Source organism: Pinus tabuliformis, chromosome 9, assembly GCF_031772625.1.
Source record: "Pinus tabuliformis cultivar Carrire ecotype Pingquan chromosome 9, CPIR1, whole genome shotgun sequence".
Lineage (NCBI taxonomy): Eukaryota > Viridiplantae > Streptophyta > Pinopsida > Pinales > Pinaceae > Pinus > Pinus tabuliformis.
The window spans coordinates 333,052,071-333,071,054 of NC_142307.1; the positions used below are offsets into that span (position 1 = coordinate 333,052,071).

Genomic DNA, 18,984 nt, shown 5'->3' on the forward strand with positions numbered 1-18,984 from the left:
CCTTTCTGCGTTTAGCCACTAATTTCTTTATTAACATAATTAGTAACTTGAATTTAATTTTATATGCACATTATGTTGGCACAAAATGACTGAGACTAACTTGTAGTGGATAAATGTAAGCTCGATGTAAGCTCTATTTTCTTATTGATGACGTCAAACTCTTTGATGAAATGTGATGGAAAGTATTTAGGTCGGGACAGATGACAATGCGTGAGAAGATTGTAGCAATCTTTTGTTTCTGACTATGCTTTATATTGATGGTTAGAGGGCTTTCTGCAGGTTACTGACAGCTCTGTAGAGCACATGCGTTGTTACAATGATGTTGCAGGCCAAGTGCAAGAATCAGGTAAGCAGCCTCTGACCTGGAGGCTTGAAGGTATTGCATTAATTGCACAGTATGCACTACACATTTACTCAAGATCATTTGCTAATTGGCATGCATATCTTTTCATGATGGTCTGGCTATATGTACAATTTACATTGCCATCCTAATGCCCAATCCTTTTTTTCTAGATCAAATTTAAGGGTCATTGGTGCCACCATGAAGGGTTTTCTTCATGCAATATATCAGTTGCAATTTGTAGCAGTGCCAAGTTAGGTGTCTGACTTGGAGCTTTTCCCCTTATCACTTATAGATATAGGACAACAAGTAAGCCCATCGTAATGCCCAATCCTGTCTTATAGATCAAATTTAAGGGTCTTTGATGCCACCTTCAAGAGTTTTCTTCATGCAACACATCAGTTGGAATTTCTAGCAGTGCCAAGTTAGGTATCTGACTTGGAGCTTTTCTCCTTATCACATGTAGATATAGGACAAGAAGTAATTATTTGAAGGAGTTTGGGAAACATCATACAAGATACCTGAAATGTTCCATCCTGAAAGCAGGCAGAAGTGTAAAGACATATTAAGATCAGTGAACTTTCAAGGGAAGACCTATCCAGCACCTCATTTTTGCATAACTGGACTTGTGGCAACCATTTATTTTGGTCATTATAGGGGAAAATCAAGGAAAGATATTGAAAAAGAGAAGTGAATCACCCTGCATCTCCTACTGAAATCCCTACACAGCAACATATCTTGTAGACCAAGCATTAAGCCAACAAGGAGCAAAGTCAAAGCAGCTAGAATGCGTTAAACCAACCAGCGATATGGAAGAAACCTACTTTCGAGCTTCTTGTTCAAGTAATCTTTTGAAGCTTTTCTTTTTCAATACCTATCAGATGAATTATTACCCAATCTTGGTTGCTTTAGTGTGCAAAAGACCAACTGAGCCTGCCGTTTGGCCAATTTATGGTTGGCCGGGTTGCGATGGTTATAATTTGAAATTACTTGACGTGGCTGTTCGTCACTCCTTATTTTGACCCAGAGCACTTCAGTGGTGGGCATGCCTCTATGATGGCATCATGTGTCTTGAAAGTCGACAGTAGAGGTTTACTTTTGAAAATCTCTAACTATGCAGCAATCTTCCTCCAATGGTTCAACCCTAAAGTATTAAGGACTGGTTCACTTTTTTTCCATTATGTTGGAGGGAAGAATTTGTTCTGTATCTAACCTTAAAAAATATCAAAAGCTGATGTGTATGGTTTCCTGGTTGGAAACACATCTTCGTTTTACTTTGTACACCTTTAGCTGCGTTCTTTGAATAAAATATGTGGCAAGATTTCTATATTAGTTTTGTATGTTTTCACTAGAATGTACATTGTGAATTCCTTTTCGAAGCAATCTGGGTCCTGTGGTAACATGCCTATGACTCATTTATGTTCATCTTCTCGATGACTACATTACAGCACTTGATGCAACATCAAAAGGGAACCAGTTCATTAATGCATGTATGAGGTCTCTCTCTCTCTCTCTCAGACACAGAAATAGACATGTTAATACAATTGTGCACTTGCATGTTGACTTGTGGTTAGTTCATGCTTACACAACCGTGCTGTAAAAGGAATGGCTTGTATCCAAAATGAAACATGCTGGTGTGTGGTGGATTGAGAGGCTAGAAAAGTTTCTATTCTAAGAATACAACTTGTGCATTTTCGTCTTGTTCTTTTAGCCATGTGTAATGTGTAGATGATTCTATATATATTGCAAATTGATGTTACAGGTAGTTGATTTCTAGCTCAGTATCAGGTTAGTATTTTAGGGGATCCAAAACTCTTGTGATCTTGTCAGTTTTGAATGTTTATTTTGAAAATGCAAGTGCCAAATAAATTTAAGAAATCCATAACGAAAATAGTGACGTTAGACCTTTACCCAATAGCATATCAAAATAGAATTTCTTGTATCTAATGATTTACTATGTCAACTTATTCTTTGTAAAAGGACCTTTGTATCTGTATCTTAACAAGTATGGCTTAAATACACCCAGTTCTTTAAGGGGAAAATACTCTTTTTGAAGAATTAAAGTCATTATTCCAAAAGACGATTTACCTGAGGCCAATGTATACTTACAAAACAACATAGAGTCCCTTTTCTAGGGGTCCCTGGACCTTGACTAAGTAAGAAAGAATCACAAGTATATAACATCTAAAATTGAAGAATGAAGCTCCGGTCAATTCTTCATTCGTCATGTTCAAATTTGCCTGATAACGTATAATCCAGACTAGATGGTTTTAACTTTTGAGGTGGCTGAGCCTACACGGACGGACTTACATCACAAACGTTTTGGGTCACTACTATGAAATGGTTGATTATTTTCCTGTGAAGTTTAGAGCTCATGAATCTATGAAGAATCCTGTTCCACAGTCCATGAGATCTTGGTTGATTTCTTTCTGTACATTTTTATAGGTATAGAACATCCAAACTTGATTGAAGACTGGACAATAAACATGGAAACATGGCTGAGAACAGGTCTAATGTTATATAGTGTTATGTAAAAAAAATAAATATATGTAATTATAGTCAAATTTGTAAGAAGGGCACGATCAAAAGATCATGCCCGTTCACGAAAAGGCACCCAAGTCCATCTTTAAGCCAGGGGTCCTCTCTGTAAAAGGCATCATTCAATTATATATATATATATATATATATATATATATATATATATATCAGTTACCTGTTAAATTGCAAAAGTAAATTGTGTGTACTTCATCTGGTATCAGAGTTAGCTATCAGAGCTAGCGCCAGCATCCACAACAATCGAGGCATCGGCTGCCACTGCTATCACTTCCACTGTGTTCTGCTGCTGTAATTCCTTGTCCCTGCTCCTGTTCACTCGGCCACTGTCCTCGCCGCCACCTGCTCCCTGTGAATCCGCTGCCCATTCCTCGCTGCCACCTGCTCCCTGTGAATCCGCTGCCCATTCCTCGCCGTCACCTGCTTCCTACGAATCTGCTGCCCATTCCTCTCCGTCACCTGCTTCCTGCGAATCTGCTGCCCATTCCTTGCCGTTATTCATTATCGCTGTCCTTTTCTTCTACTTGTTTCGTGGCCCACATTTCCACTCCACCGTCGATCGACACACCCTTCTCGTAAAACTTTCCGACTGTGGCATCTCTTCCGATAGCCTCCTGAATCATTGACTCCGTTTGTCCCTTCTTGACGTCACCATTTGTATCGTTTGTTTCATCCCGTTTGTAACCCATTCGTATATTTCATTTCATCCCGTTCGTAGTCTTATTTCAATAGTTCAAAGTATTAACATATAGTTTTATATATATATATATATATTATTTAATTTTTTTTTGGGTTCAAATTAAGGAAACGAGTTAAGCTGGATCGTTATACACCACTACACACTCGATCAATGTTGTTAATGTCGATGAGTGACTTTTGTAAAAAATTGACAGAACTTGAGAATAGGGTCAATGGAAATGTTGAGAACATTAAGAAGCTCCAAGATACAACAGAGAGAATAGAGGATCAACTCCAAAAAAATTATGATGGCCTTAAAAGTGAACAAACAACCCTTTCAAATAAGGTTGATTAGAATCATACTCAGGCAATGGGGGTGCTTAGCATGGTCTGTCAAAGATTGAATATTACAGCTGATCTATAACATCGGAATAATGAAGCTACTCAACAACCAGATTCTTCAAATACATCAATATTTCGTATCTTCTCTACATCTATATAAATATATTTTTCCTATCATGGATATTTATATATTTAAGATCTTCCGAGTATTCTGCTGCGTTCATAACATTTTGGTAATAGAGCGATAGAGACACCAAATTTAAAGGGAATTTCTGGAATGGATTTTTCCAACATATTGGAACATACCTCTACATGAGCTCAGCATACCATCCTCAAACAGAGGGTCAAAGAAAAGTTGTCAATAATTTTTTGGAAGCTTACCTTTGCTATTATGCAACAAACAAACAAAATAAGTGGGCTCAATGGTTACACATCACCGTATGGTGGTACAATTCCACATATCACATTTCAACAAAAATGACCCCTTTTCAAGCTCTATACAGTTATGAGCCTCCTAAATGGAAGGACCTTGCCATTATCGAGAAGAAATTTCCAGCATTTAAAGATCAATTAGAAGAAACCCAAAAAGTATTTCAAGCACTAAAGATCAATTAGAAGAAACCCAAAAAGTATTTCAAGCACTAAAGGAAAATCTAAATATTGCAAGAAATCGCGTGAAGCAACAAGTTGACCAGAACAAAACAGAGAGAATTTGAGATTGGAGAATGGGTATTTGTTAAACTTCAGCCTTACAATCAATTGTCCTGTTGAGGCCTCGAAAATCGCTGCCACAACAAAGGGGATACCACCCGGTCCGGACCTTAATGCAGCTCTTTTTCCGTTTGGAATAGTGGTTCCGACTGGGGATAATGGGACCAGTTTCCCAAGAAGTATAAGTGAATGGGATGGATGAATGACTTATGAGATAAGATGGTAATGAGCGGACAGCTAAACTATAAACAAAATGTAATAACTATAATCGGATCCCGGGACTTATTACTAGGCAAAGCGTAGCGTTTGATGATCTGTGCTTTAAGGCAGGCATATAAATGACTCTAACACTTTAAGCATAGACGTTTGAACCATTTAAACATTGCTCTGCATAATTAGTTATGCAGAGCGATTAGAGCGAATTACTACGCTTAATCATTCATATCATTGATACATGCATGAGTGAAAGGGATAACAAATCAACACAAACATTCAATAGTGAAGCGAAATGACGATTCTCTGTTATATCGCATACATGCATTCAACAATAGCAAAGATAATAACACAGCAATTCATATAATCAGAAAGAACACAGATACAGATAATAGTACCATGTAAGCTGATCGATCAATCCAGTACATCAATCACTATGTCGCAGTCCTTCCTTCCAATCGGAAAGCATTCCAAACAACAGACAGTCGTGCGCAATTGTATAAAACAGCTTTCTAATCAAAATTCAGAACCATTGGTCGAGTTTCACAAAAAGAATATAGACTGAAGCACAATAGTGCAAACTTCAGCCTTTAAGTCTTATTACAAAATTTTACGACCCTTTCCAAAACAATGAAAGGGTCTATAAATACTATACTAATCTAAATATCTAAACAACTGAAAAGCTATTAAATTGGCATCAATAAATGTTTGTTCCATCTTTTTTGGCAATCTGGCAGTTGGCGGCAATGCTTCATTCGATGGGTTCTTTGCCTTTACTCCTTAGCTGACATATCGCCAACATTGGCTCTACTTCTGGTGGAGTGTTGAGACGCGAAGTTAGCTGAGCATCATATGTAGCATCTTGAATGTCGAGGATCAGGTATCCGAGGGCATCTGTTAAACACTTGAGAGCAGACCTTTGAGTATGTGGCTTGATTAAAAAGAGCCAATATGCATCAGAGGTTAAAGTATTTACTCCGGTAATTAATTTCCTCTGTTCCTCCAAGTCAGGATAACTTGATTCTTCAAGCCTACCTGCTGTTGTTATGCTTCCAGGTGTGCACTTGGAGATCATGTTCGCCAAATAAAGTGTATCATTGACTAGGTTGATCATATTGCTGGCAATTATTTTACACCTGGAAGCCGCCCTTTCTGCCTTCATTACCTGAGTATTCCATTCAGTGAAGAGTATGTCCTTATACGTTTCATAGATTCGGGACAAATTCGCCGCTTTCCCTTCTGGAGTGTCTTGCCACTCAACGTATTCGGATATGGCTTCTTCGGCCTGATCTAGCTCATTCCTGGCCTTCTCTATTTGCTCACACACTGTTGTAGATATTTCGCATAATTGCTCAGCCTTAGCCAATTTTTGACATAAAAGTCTGATCTGAGATAGTAATGCGCCATTTATTTGAGTTGCCTCTGCTCTGAAGACTTTCACATTCTGTGTGCTCTTGATATCTTCGAGCTGTGTTGATAGTTGAGCTATTCGCTCATCTTTTGATTTCATCATCAGCTCATTTGATGCTTCCAACTGTGACAATGCCTCCGCTAATTCTTTTGCCTTCTGAGTTTCACTTTGGTCTATCCTTTGTCTTTCAATTTGCAGTTGCTGGGTTAACAAATTGTTCTCTTGCTGTTGAGCCAGCAACTGCTCTTCCACCTGTGCTGCTTTGTTTTTCGCCTCAATTACCTCCGCCTGTAATGCATATATTTCATGGTCCTTAGTCTTCAACAGAAGACTTACCTCTGATGCTTTGTCGATAGTTGCTGCAGAATAAGCTCCCGCGAATTGCGACAGCTTTGTTAGATCATCGGAGGGATCCAAATCCTCCTTCCAGACCATATTGCCCGTGACTGTTTGCTCAGGAAAGATAGAAGGTTGATCAAGCCTTCGTCTTTTCTTAGAGCGCTTGATAATGGCTCTATGCTTTGGGCTATAGAAAATATCCAGGGGAGGAATTTCTTCCACCTGGAGAACAATTTGATCGGAAGGGTCCTTATTGATTACCTCAACATCCTGTGAAATGGGTGGGCCGCTGGTTCCTCCTAGAACCTGAGAAAAAGTGATATCGGGCGCATTGCTTGTTTTAGAGGAGCCTGTGTCTTTGGAGCCTTCCTTACCACTGATAATGGAATCGAATTGATTCCATTGTTTAATCAATTCAGGATCAATGGAAGATTGCTTATGGGCTTTGCTCCGTTCTTTCTCTTGTTCTAACTTCTGCTGTTCTTCAAGTGATTTTCGCTGCTGCTCCTCTTGCGTTTTCCGCTGCTGCTCCTCCAATTCCTTTTTCTGCCTATCTGCTAGTTCTTTCTTTAATCTTTCTTCTTCCTTCTTCTTCCTCTGCTCTTCTTCCCTCTGTGCCTTTTGCTGCCTTTCTATCTGTTCCTTTTTCTGCCTCTCTGCTTGCTCTTTTTTCTGCTTCTCAGCCTGCAGCTTTTTCTGTCTTTCCTCCTGTTGTTTATCCTGTTCTTTAGTTGTAACAGGAGGTAAATGTATCTGTTGCCGACCAGGCTCGCTTGAGGAAGACGCTGGGGTTGTGGATAATAACTCTAGGGGCAGAGTTTGCAACCTCTGCTCCCTAAGTTTATTAAACTCAGTCAACGCCTCATCGTTGTATTTCATTAGGGCAAGCTGTTTGACTTGGCTTATTGTCTCGGCACCTACGAACAAGTCATCAAATATATCCTCTTGATGATCAACTTTTGTTAATTTTGCTTGTTCTAGGGCAATGTAGGCAGTTTTCTTTGGATCATAGAGTCTGCTTGGGAGAGTGGCCAGGGATAAAGTTTGGATTTTTGCTGCTTCTTTTTCTGCGTGCTTGTAATTAAGCAGAGTAAAAACCCCAATTCTTAAAGGAAAAGAGGGCCAACCTTTCTTCTTCTCTTCTTTGAGAGTTTGTGTGACACTGTCGGCCATAATCTGGTAGCAGATTTCCCGGGCTAACAGCTTGTCTGGGATATACAAAGGGAGGACATGTGGCCTAGCCTTACTCCCAAAAACTCTGATATAGGAGAAATACTCTTCCCCAAACCAACTCGCTACGGCAGGTAAGTCAAAGGAGGCTTCATAAGAAATTCTGGAAATGGGTCCGTCAAAAATAGAATAGTAAATGGGCACCATGAAACCATTACAAATTTGGTACAAGTGGTCCTTGTAAGAGGACTTCCACAATTTCTGATGGTATAAATGAATGGGTGTTGGATCCTGGGTGGTCCATCTCCAACCGAGGACAGGAAACTCAGAATTAAGACACAGGGTATCCATAATGTAAGCATAATAATAGAATGGAGGGATTTTCCTTTCGGAGACTATAGTTTTGTTTCTGAATTCACGAACAGCTACGACCAATTTATCGGAAAGAATAGTGGCCCAGTCCATGATTATAGAATTGATAGCCGCTTCCATTAGGGGAACCATGTCAATATTGATATTAACAGAGTCATGTAATCCCCACAATCTACACATCATAATCCCCGCATAGCAATAGGGAGAAGCCAAAGAAACGTTGGAGTACTTACCCGAACTTTCATGCTTGTGCTTGGCTGGGTTCTGCCTCCAATCTCGGAGGGGTTCGGATGGTGATTCATTTTCTTTTGCGAATTTCTCCACGAAGGTTCTGTTGTAGACTAGCTCCGGTTCAGGCAGATGATACATTCGCCTCAGGTCATCAGGCTTGAATGACCCAAAAATCCTTCCGTCCCTTGTATGGAAAGTTCTATCAGTGATGGGGATTTCTTCGATTGCCCAGCGCACCACGTCTGTGTAAGGGAGAACCTGCTCTCTGGCCGCTATTCTGTGTAAAAAGGAGTCGGCCAAGTCTTTGAGCGTTGCATCAGACTTCCTTAATACATCTACACTAGCCGTTCTCACTGTCACTTTTGGTTGCTCGGCCTCCAACAGATTATATGTGCCTTGCCATGTGGTTCTATGAAGACTAGCGCACGTAGTGTCCGAGATTAAGCCTTTCTTTGAAATTGGAGCAGCTTGACCTGCAACAGATGTTGTAGTAGAACCAGAACTCCTCTTATTTTTCTTCCCCATCATGTTCAGGCTTTCTTCAACAAACGAACTCTACACAAGTGCGAGAGAAATCGTAACACGAGGAATAATGAAGACAAAGCATAATTGGAAAGGTATATATCACTTGAAGCGTGGCGCTATTAATCTTCAAAAAGTGGCTGCGGATCCAATCACTGGTATTAGATTGCATATGCATTAATGGTGATTTTAAAGCTTGCTACCCATTAAATGACCTTTACGCTGTTATTCAGTTGAATGACCACCCAACGCGTGCAACATATATGATATGCCTTAGACGCAAGTATTCGTTAATCGAAGGGGCAAGGTTATTAAATACGCATGCATTACCTTATCCCTGCATTTAACGGCATTTTGAAATCTGCGCCTTATCAACCGGATTTAAACAATCACCTTTTGAAAATGCCGATTACCGATGAACAATGTCGCATCGCATGGGGGGGAGAGTGTTACATTATCGTTTGAAAGTAGCCCTGGCGAACGCCGATTGCGATATCGCATTGGACTAGCATATGAACCCATTGACAGATGCAATTTAAGTGATTTGCCGAACTCCGATAGCGAATTCGCATCGCATCGGGGAAAGAGGTGGGCGCCTTATAAAAATGCATGGGATACCGCCGACGGCCGATAGCGATATCGCATCGGGTCGGGGTTTATAACTTAACGCGTTTTCTCATAAGAGGCAGTGCCGATAGCCGATCGCCGATATAGCGTCGCATCGGGGTGTGAGATATGTGCTCTTTTTGTGTATGCCATGAATACCGCCGATTGCCGATAACGATATCGCATCGGCAAAGGCCAAAGTGCCGTTTAAGTGCGTCTCTCTTGTCATTGCGATATGCGATCTTGCGATCGCTTTATCGCAATAACAAAAGATTGTTTTATTTTGGTAACATTGTTATTCGAAAAAGGCTTCATTTTACATACTTATTTGATTATCATGGCTTTTTCGAACAAATTCATTAATACCAATTAATTTCTAAAAGGGACCCATTTCATACGTTGATTATTTGTAAATACAGATGATATGAAATGGGGGGTTGTTGTAGGACACAACAATTGGCGATTCGTTGGTAGAACCAGTTATCTCTGAAATTAACATAAACATTCAAGTCTTTTATAAATAGAAACTCAATCAGAAGGAGAAATTTCTAATATAACTAGATATTCATGTGTTCTGACAAAAGTGAATTCTATTTTGTTAACTTCGACCCATTAAGTTTAAAGAAACCAAATACATAAAAAGTTTCTAAAATAAGTCTTTATTGGTTCATAATAATAAAAATAGAAAACTTTCCCATATCAGCTTTTATAATTAACTCCTTTGTCATAGGTAGAGCCTCTGTTGGCAGCAGACATTTATAGTCTCGACAGGGATACCTTTTAACCATAATATTGTCTACTTTTCCATTCACATAAGAGTGTGATTAACAGAACGAATCCATAAAATGTTTTCATATTTCACTTCTTCATCTGTTTTTCTTTGTAATAAATAAGATAAAAAGCCACTGTCCTGGTTTGGTAGCCAGCTTATGACAATGCCATTCACTGGTAATAAGTTAACTGATCAAGCCAGCTCGTGATGAGACCCCTTGTCTTGAAATTTCAAGCCATTACCCTGTTTTGGTAGGCAGTATTGGTAATGTCAGTTAAGCTATTTCCCTATGAACATGGTAAGCAGGCTTATGATAAGACCTCTTATCTTTAATCTTTTATTTTTTAGAATTACACTCTGAATAATCACAACCTTTAGTGAATGGGGTGAACAATTTTCTCCTTAAGAGCAGATGGATGACAAGTGAAGAGTTGAAGATACTGAAAAATGGTTTAGCCCCTGTTTCTTTTAACAGATAACCTTTGGAGACTATTTTGGAAACAGAAAATGATTCAGAACTTTTACCTCCTGAGAGGAGTCTTCAAAATTTAGATTAAAGTTTCAGAACACAAGGATATCTAATTTCCTAGAAACTATTTCTTTTGAGTGAGGATTCTATTATCTAGAAACAAGTATTTATATTATTTCTGTGAGACAGCTTTCTTAAACACAACAAAAGGTCAATGTAGGTACTCTACAGTTTTATTTCCTACTAATCCTACAAACTACACAAATCTAAAAAGGAGAAGGGGTTACCTTCTCAGTTAAAGAATTTCTTCAGGACCAGGCCATTGACGGGGAGAGAATCTCTCAACCCTGATAAGCTTTGCAATATAAACGTTGAATGGCCTATCTTTTCACAGATCTGAAATGGTCCAAGCCACATTTTCTGAAATTTGGTATGCTTGCCTTTATCCTCATGGGCCTTGTCCCATTTGAGAACTAAGTCACCAACTTGAAGTTGTTTGGAAGAGGATGATGCTGAGTCAAAAGATGCTTTGATGATTTGTTGATGCTTGGCATGAGTGATTCTGGCCTTTTCCCTTTCTTCTTCTAATTTGAGAATTTGATCATGTCTAAGTTGGATAGAAGAAGACGGAGTCTCTTGAATAAACTGCACTAGGGCTAAAGATGGAAGAACAAGATTTGTAGGCAACACGGCTTCTTTTCCATATACCAGATTGAAAGGAGAGGTCCCTATTGAAGCCTTTTGTGTTATTCTATCAGCCCATAATGCAAAGACCAAAGATTTATGCCAGTTTCTATGATTCTGTTCAACAGTTCGCTTAATGATTTTGATGAGGTTTTTATTAGTAGATTCGGCTAAACCGTTTCCCTGGGGATAGTAATTGGAAGAATATTTCAGTTTAAACCCCCTTTTAATAGCAAAATCATATATAGCGTTTCTTGAGAAATAAGAAGCATTATCGAAAACAAGAGCGTTTGGAACACCGAACCTGGTAATGATGAATTGGTCGATGAACTCGATGATTGCCTCTGCATTTGCTGCCTTCAAAGGAATAGCCTCTACCCATTTAGTAAAATAATCAGTAGCGGTAAGGATATACCTATGTTGTTTGGAAGATGGTGGAGTAATTTCCCCGATGATATCTAATCCCCATTGTTCGAATGGTTGTTCAATGTTGACAGGTTGCAGAGGGAAAGCGGGTTTTCGTTGTCTTCCACCAGATGTTTGGCAATTAAGGCATTTTCTTACGTGCTCATGGCAATCTCTAAATAGAGTAGGCCAATAATATCCAGCATGAATAATCTTATGAGCTGTTGTGTCGGCTCCAAAATGTCCTCCAGCTGGTCCATCATGTAGCTCCTGCAGAACCTTTAGTGCTTCAGTTTTCTCAAGACATCTTAGCAGGATAGAATCATAATTTTGTTTAAACAACACATCATTAATGAGAGTGAAATTCTTAGCTTTCAACCTAATGGCCCTTTTATTTTTGTAAGATAAATTTGGAGGAGCGTAACCGTTCTTCAAATAAAATATCAAATCAGCATATTGAGATTCAGAATCAGTGACACTTATCTGATTGATGGATTTAATCTGATCTTCATCGCTTGATTCGTGAATGTTTGATGCTCCTGCCAATATCCTGCAAAAACCTTGGCCCCTAACAATCTTTGCTGGCTTTATTTCTAAGTCATATTCTTGAAGCGCTGTAACCCAATTGGCTCTTTTTTCACCCAATTCTTTCTGAATTAATAGTTGTCTTACTGCTGGGAAAGGAACTATAACTTTCGTATGGGTTTTCAAAAGGAAGGGTCTATAATGTTTGACTGCTTTGAACACAGCAAAGGCTTGTTTCTCCACATCTGAATAATTTAATTCGGCACCTTGAAGATTTGAACTGAAAAATGATATGGGTGCTTCTAGGTTGTTATCATTCAGTTGTGTGAGTACTGCAGCATATGAAGTGTTGGATGCGATAGTATATAGTGTAAAATGATTAGAAAAATTCGGGGTATTCAAAGCTGGGGCATTGATTATTGACTGTTTGATAACATCAAAAGCTTGCTTTTCTTCTGATCCCCATTTGAAGACTGAATTCTTCTTGATCATTGTCTGAAGAGGTAATACAATCTGTGAAAAATCTGGAACAAATCGTTTGACAAAATTAATCTGACCTAAAAATGACTGCATTGATTTCTTGTTATGTGGGAAAGGGATTTCAGAAATTTCATTAATCCGATCAGGATCAATATAAATACCATCTTTGGATACTATAAACCCTAAGAGTTTTCCTTGATCTAGAGCAAAGAAGGACTTTTTTGGGTTTAGAGAAATACCATATCTTTTGCATCTCTGAAAGATCTGGTTTAAGTCATGCAAATGATTATCTCTCTTTTTAGAATACACAGTAATATCGTCTAGGTAGACGACTACTGATCGATTAATTAACCCTCTGAAGGCCATGTCCATAGCTCTCTGAAATGTCGCTCCGGCGTTTATAAGACCAAAAGGCATTTTCTGATATGCATAGGTTCCCCATTTTGTCCTGAATGTAGTTTTGAGCTGGTCATCGGGATTTACCAGAACTTGATTGTACCCTGAAAAACCATCTAGAAAAGACATTAATTCAGAACCTGCCACCGATTGGAGAATTTGCTCCATAGTGGGCAATGGGAAGTTGTCTTTTAAGCTCGCTTTGTTTAAATTCCTGAAATCAATACAAATTCGAATGTCGCCATTTTTCTTCCTGACTGGCACCATGTTAGAGACCCAGTTTGAATGTCGGACTGGGAAAATAATTTTGGCTTTCAAAAGCTTATTAAGCTCCGACTTAATCTGGCTCTCCAAATTTGGGTGTATTTTTCTTAATTTTTGCTGAATTGGTTTTTTATCAGGAAGCATAGGAATGGTATGCTGGATAATAGATGTATCGTATGTCTTTAAGTCATCATATTTCCAAGCAAAAACCTGTTTGTTCTTTCTCAACAATTTAATAAATGCTTCCTTTTCGTTCTGAGATAGTCCTGTTCCTAAATTGATGTTTTGAGGAGACTCGTTGGTTCCTAGATTTATTAATTCAAACCTAAGGGTAGAACTTTGAAGCTTTGTGTTAATTACAGGTTTGAACCTGTCTTTAATATCATAAAGGTCTTCTAATTTTACCACTGGTTTGGGGATCGAATTTTCTTTGGGCACTCCTTTCATCTGGGAATCATGATCATCTTCCTCAATAACTTGCTTATCATAAGAATTCTCAGAAGTTAAAAACTGCAAAATATCATCGTCATGATTAAATACTCTCCAATTAGTGACATTGTCGGGAATTGAAGGTCTGAAAAGTAATTCTACGGAAAATCTATCAAGGCTGTAGTCTTCAGAAGGTAGAAGCTTTGAAGCTACATTGGCTAGCAAATTTGCGGCTGCATTTTGAGATCGAGGTATAGAAGAAATGTTGAATGCAAGAAAGTGTGAGGTAAGTTCTTGAACGAGCGATTGGTAATGTTTAAGGTGAGTCGAAAGGCAATGAATTGCATTTCTAACTTGTTTGACAATGATTTCTGAATCGCCGAAAACCTTTAGATATCGTACCTCCAGACCGATTGCTTTATATAATCCTTGGATTAAAGCCTCATATTCGGCTGTATTATTAGTGCACTCAAACTCTAACCTACAAGACAACATTGTCTTCTCTCCTTGCGGACTAACCAATATACATCCAGCTCCTGAACCTTCAGGGGACTTAGAGCCATCAAAATACAGAGACCAAAATAAAGGAATATTAACAAAAGTATCTACATTTTTCTCAGCATCATTATAACATCTGGACCTATCAGTTTGTGAAAATTTTTCTATTTGAGATGTAAAATGATTGACTGAAAAAGGAGATGGTTGGGCAACAAAGTTGCCAAAGAATGATTCTGCTGAATAATTCCCCAAAATGTTATTATTGAATGCGACAGGCTGGTTTTCTTGCTCGAATTCAGTAACTGTGTGGGTCATATGTTTCTCACGATCGATCCTTATCTGATTTGGCTTTCCCTTGTAGGGAAGCCACATGTGTGACCAATCTGTAGAGATATACCCATGCAATTTTTCGGACCAATCTCTGCTCAATATTAAACCATAAAATTCGGGTATGTCAGCGATTAAGATGTCAATTCTCTGGACAATTCTGGGGTCGGCTGACAACCTGATGGTTACAGAATTAATTTCTCCCACCACCTGCACTTTAGTTCTATCCAACTGTACAATATGAATTGCAGATTTCTGGGGTTCAATGTTCAGCTTAGAACAAACTGAAGCTGGCATTATATTAGATGAGGCCCCTGAATCTATTAAACAGTTGTGTAGGTTTCTATTATAAATCTCATAAGTGAGCAGGAAGGGTGGAGTGTGAGAATTTGATTTATCTCCGATTAAGACTGAATCAGTAATTTCAACCATACCTGCGGGAGGCTGGCCTGAATCGTTGGCAGCTCTTGCACTGGGAAGGGGAATAGAGGGAACAGCATTTAACTCTTTAAGAAGTAGCTTTTGCTGATGCTTCAGTTTACTGAGTTCAAACATGGTTATATTTGCCTTGGTTTTCTTCATATCATCAACAATGTTATATTCCATGGAATCAGATACTACTAGAGTCTTGGATGTTGAAGGAGAACTAGAAGTTGAAGGCTGATTTGAAGGAACTACCACAGGTGACTTCTTTAGGGGAACTTTTTCTTTTGCTGTAGTAGCGCCTGCGCTCCTCTTCTTTGAAATTGCCTGGGGTAGTTCAGAAGCAATTTTACTTCTAGTAGTAACCGGGAAGGCTTCTTCTTCATTCTCAGTATCAGAGTTTGGGAGTATAAAATCCCACATTCCGTGACATTCAGCCACTTCTTCATCATCATCGGTCTGTGGAGGTGTTTCCTCTTCCTCTTCTTCTTGGTCTGAATCGGCGTTAGATATAACATTAGGTGGCTTTGATTCGGATTTCTTAAAAGTCCTAAATGGTCTTTTGCTTGAAGTTTCGGCCACTTGCTTTTTAATCTCAACCATTTCATTAGACAATGTTTTAAGGACCTTCTGTAAACCTTCCATGTCATATGGGTCCTTGGGGGTTTTCTTCTTGGAATCTTCTTTAAACGAGACTTTTTTAGCTTTTCTATCTTCTAGAGCAACTTTCTTTTCAAGAGCATTGATGCGCTTTTCAACTGCAAGTGCTTCTTTCATATTTTCAGCTAGGGTAGGTTTGCCAGCCCTGTCCACAAAGATAGCTATGTTGGCGGGTAGGGCAGTGATGTACCATTCGCTTCGGATTTGCTCACTTGGTTTAGAAGCGGTAGGGATTTTATTCAGTAGTTTATTAAATCTGGCATTAAATTCTTTTATTGGTTCCCTGTGCTCTATTCTCAAATTGGAGAGGTCATTTATTAAAGTTGCTAGGGACCGGTCGTCTCCATACTTGGTGAGAAACTGCTCTTGGCATGTAACCCAACTGGTAATCGAACCAGAGGGTAAGGAAAAATACCAGGATCCTGCTGATCCTTGTAAAGTATAAGGGAACAGTCTTACTACGACATCTTGCTCTGTCACTCCTTTTAGATTAACTGCTAACATGAAGTTGTTGATGTGTTCTTCGGCTTGGGTTCCATTATCTGGATTAAATTTAGGCAGCCATTTTTCGGGAGCATCTGGTAGATCATGTAATGGTCCAGGCATGTTGACAGCACCCGGTCTAGTCCATGGATCTGCCATTATGCTAGCGACAGTGGTTATCACTACTGTCGGGGTTCCAGATGTTTGGTGAGGTATTGAAGAGTGAATAGGTTGGGATATTGAGGCTCCTGTTCCCTGATGAACAACAACTTGTAATGGAGGGGTGGGTGGTTGACTTTGCAGATGAGGAGATGAAATGGATGATATGGAAGAAAAATTCCCACTGTCAGATCCTTCAGTGTTTTTCTTTGGCTTTTTCCTTTTGGGTAAAGGAAACTCAGTAGGTTCAATACCAAGTTTTTCGCTCTGAAGTCTGGTAAGAGGATGAGTGAGGTTGAACTGCGAAGTCGCACTGCTTTCTGATATCTCAGATTTCTGTGGTGAGATCGAGAAGCTCTGAAGTTTATGGATTAGAGACTGAACTTCAGGAGATTCAAGACTTAGTTGTTCTGGGATATGATGGGATTGAGCAGTGGTGATAGATTCCTCTTCTTCTTGGTTATAGGCTGGCGAACCAGTATGTAATTGAGAAGAACGAGGAGATTTGGAGGGAGAATTACTCTTAGAATGACTTGCCGATTTGGGTCGGCTTGCCATTCACAGTTGGCCCTCCTTCTAGCGCCAATTTTGTTGAGGCCTCGAAAATCGCTGCCACAACAAAGGGGATACCACCCGGTCCGGACCTTAATGCAGCTCCTTTTCCGTTTGGAATAGTGGTTCCGACTGGGGATAATGGGACCAGTTTCCCAAGAAGTATAAGTGAATGGGATGGATGAATGACTTATGAGATAAGATGGTAATGAGCGGACAGCTAAACTATAAACAAAATGTAATAACTATAATCGGATCCCGGGACTTATTACTAGGCAAAGCGTAGCGTTTGATGATCTGTGCTTTAAGGCAGGCATATAAATGACTCTAACACTTTAAGCATAGACGTTTGAACCATTTAAACATTGCTCTGCATAATTAGTTATGCAGAGCGATTAGAGCGAATTACGACGCTTAATCATTCATATCATTGATACATGCATGAGTGAAAGGGATAACAAATCAACACAAACATTCAATAGTGAAGCGAAATGACGATTCTCTGTTATATCGCATACATGCATTCAACAATAGCAAAGATAATAACACAGCAATTCATATAATCAGAAAGAACACAGATACAGATAATAGTACCATGTAAGCTGATCGATCAATCCAGTACATCAATCACTATGTCGCAGTCCTTCCTTCCAATCGGAAAGCATTCCAAAACAACAGACAGTCGTGCGCAATTGTATAAAACAACTTTCTAATCAAAATTCAGAACCATTGGTCGAGTTTCACAAAAAGAATATAGACTGAAGCACAATAGTGCAAACTTCAGCCTTTAAGTCTTATTACAAAATTTTACGACCCTTTCCAAAACAATGAAAGGGTCTATAAATACTATACTAATCTAAATATCTAAACAACTGAAAAGCTATTAAATTGACATCAATAAATGTTTGTTCCATCTTTTTTGGCAATCTGGCAGTTGGCGGCAATGCTTCATTCGATGGGTTCTTTGCCTTTACTCCTTAGCTGACATATCGCCAGCATTGGCTCTACTTCTGGTGGAGTGTTGAGACGCGAAGTTAGCTGAGCATCATATGTAGCATCTTGAATGTCGAGGATCAGGTATCCAAGGGCATCTGTTAAACACTTGAGAGCAGACCTTTGAGTATGTGGCTTGATTAAAAAGAGCCAATATGCATCAGAGGTTAAAGTATTTACTCCGGTAATTAATTTCCTCTGTTCCTCCAAGTCAGGATAACTTGATTCTTCAAGCATACCTGCTGTTGTTATGCTTCCAGGTGTGCACTTGGAGATCATGTTCGCCAAATAAAGTGTATCATTGACTAGGTTGATCATATTGCTGGCAATTATTTTACACCTGGAAGCCGCCCTTTCTGCCTTCATTACCTGAGTATTCCATTCAGTGAAGAGTATGTCCTTATACGTTTCATAGATTCGGGACAAATTCGCCGCTTTCCCTTCTGGAGTGTCTTGCCACTCAACGTATTCGGATATGGCTTCTTCGGCCTGATCTAGCTCATTCCTGGCCTTCTCTATTTGCTCACACACTGTTGTAGATATTTCGCATAATTGCTCAGCCTTAGCCAGTTTTTGACATAAAAGTCTGATCTGAGATAGTAATGCGCCATTTATTTGAGTTGCCTCTGCTCTGAAGACTTTCACATTCTGTGTGCTCTTGATACCTTCGAGCTGTGTTGATAGTTGAGCTATTCGCTCATCTTTTGATTTCATCATCAGCTCATTTGATGCTTCCAACTGTGACAATGCCTCCGCTAATTCTTTTGCCTTCTGAGTTTCACTTTGGTCTATCCTTTGTCTTTCAATTTGCAGTTGTTGGGTTAACAAATTGTTCTCTTGCTGTTGAGCCAGCAACTGCTCTTCCACCTGTGCTGCTTTGTTTTTCGCCTCAATTACCTCCGCCTGTAATGCATATATTTCATGGTCCTTAGTCTTCAACAGAAGACTTACCTCTGATGCTTTGTCGATAGTTGCTG

General features: G+C 39.2%; 1 protein-coding gene across 1 annotated transcript in view; it reads left to right on the forward strand.

Moving 5' to 3' along the window:
- LOC149148561 (uncharacterized) overlaps nucleotides 1–18,984 on the forward strand; it is a 147,115-nt gene that overhangs the window by 54,962 nt on the left and 73,169 nt on the right. Inside the window, exons 2-3 of the mRNA XM_089438975.1 lie at nucleotides 280–346; nucleotides 1,789–1,837. Coding sequence (XP_089295101.1) covers nucleotides 280–346; nucleotides 1,789–1,837 — 116 coding nt within the window. The remainder of the gene's footprint in view (nucleotides 1–279; nucleotides 347–1,788; nucleotides 1,838–18,984) is intronic.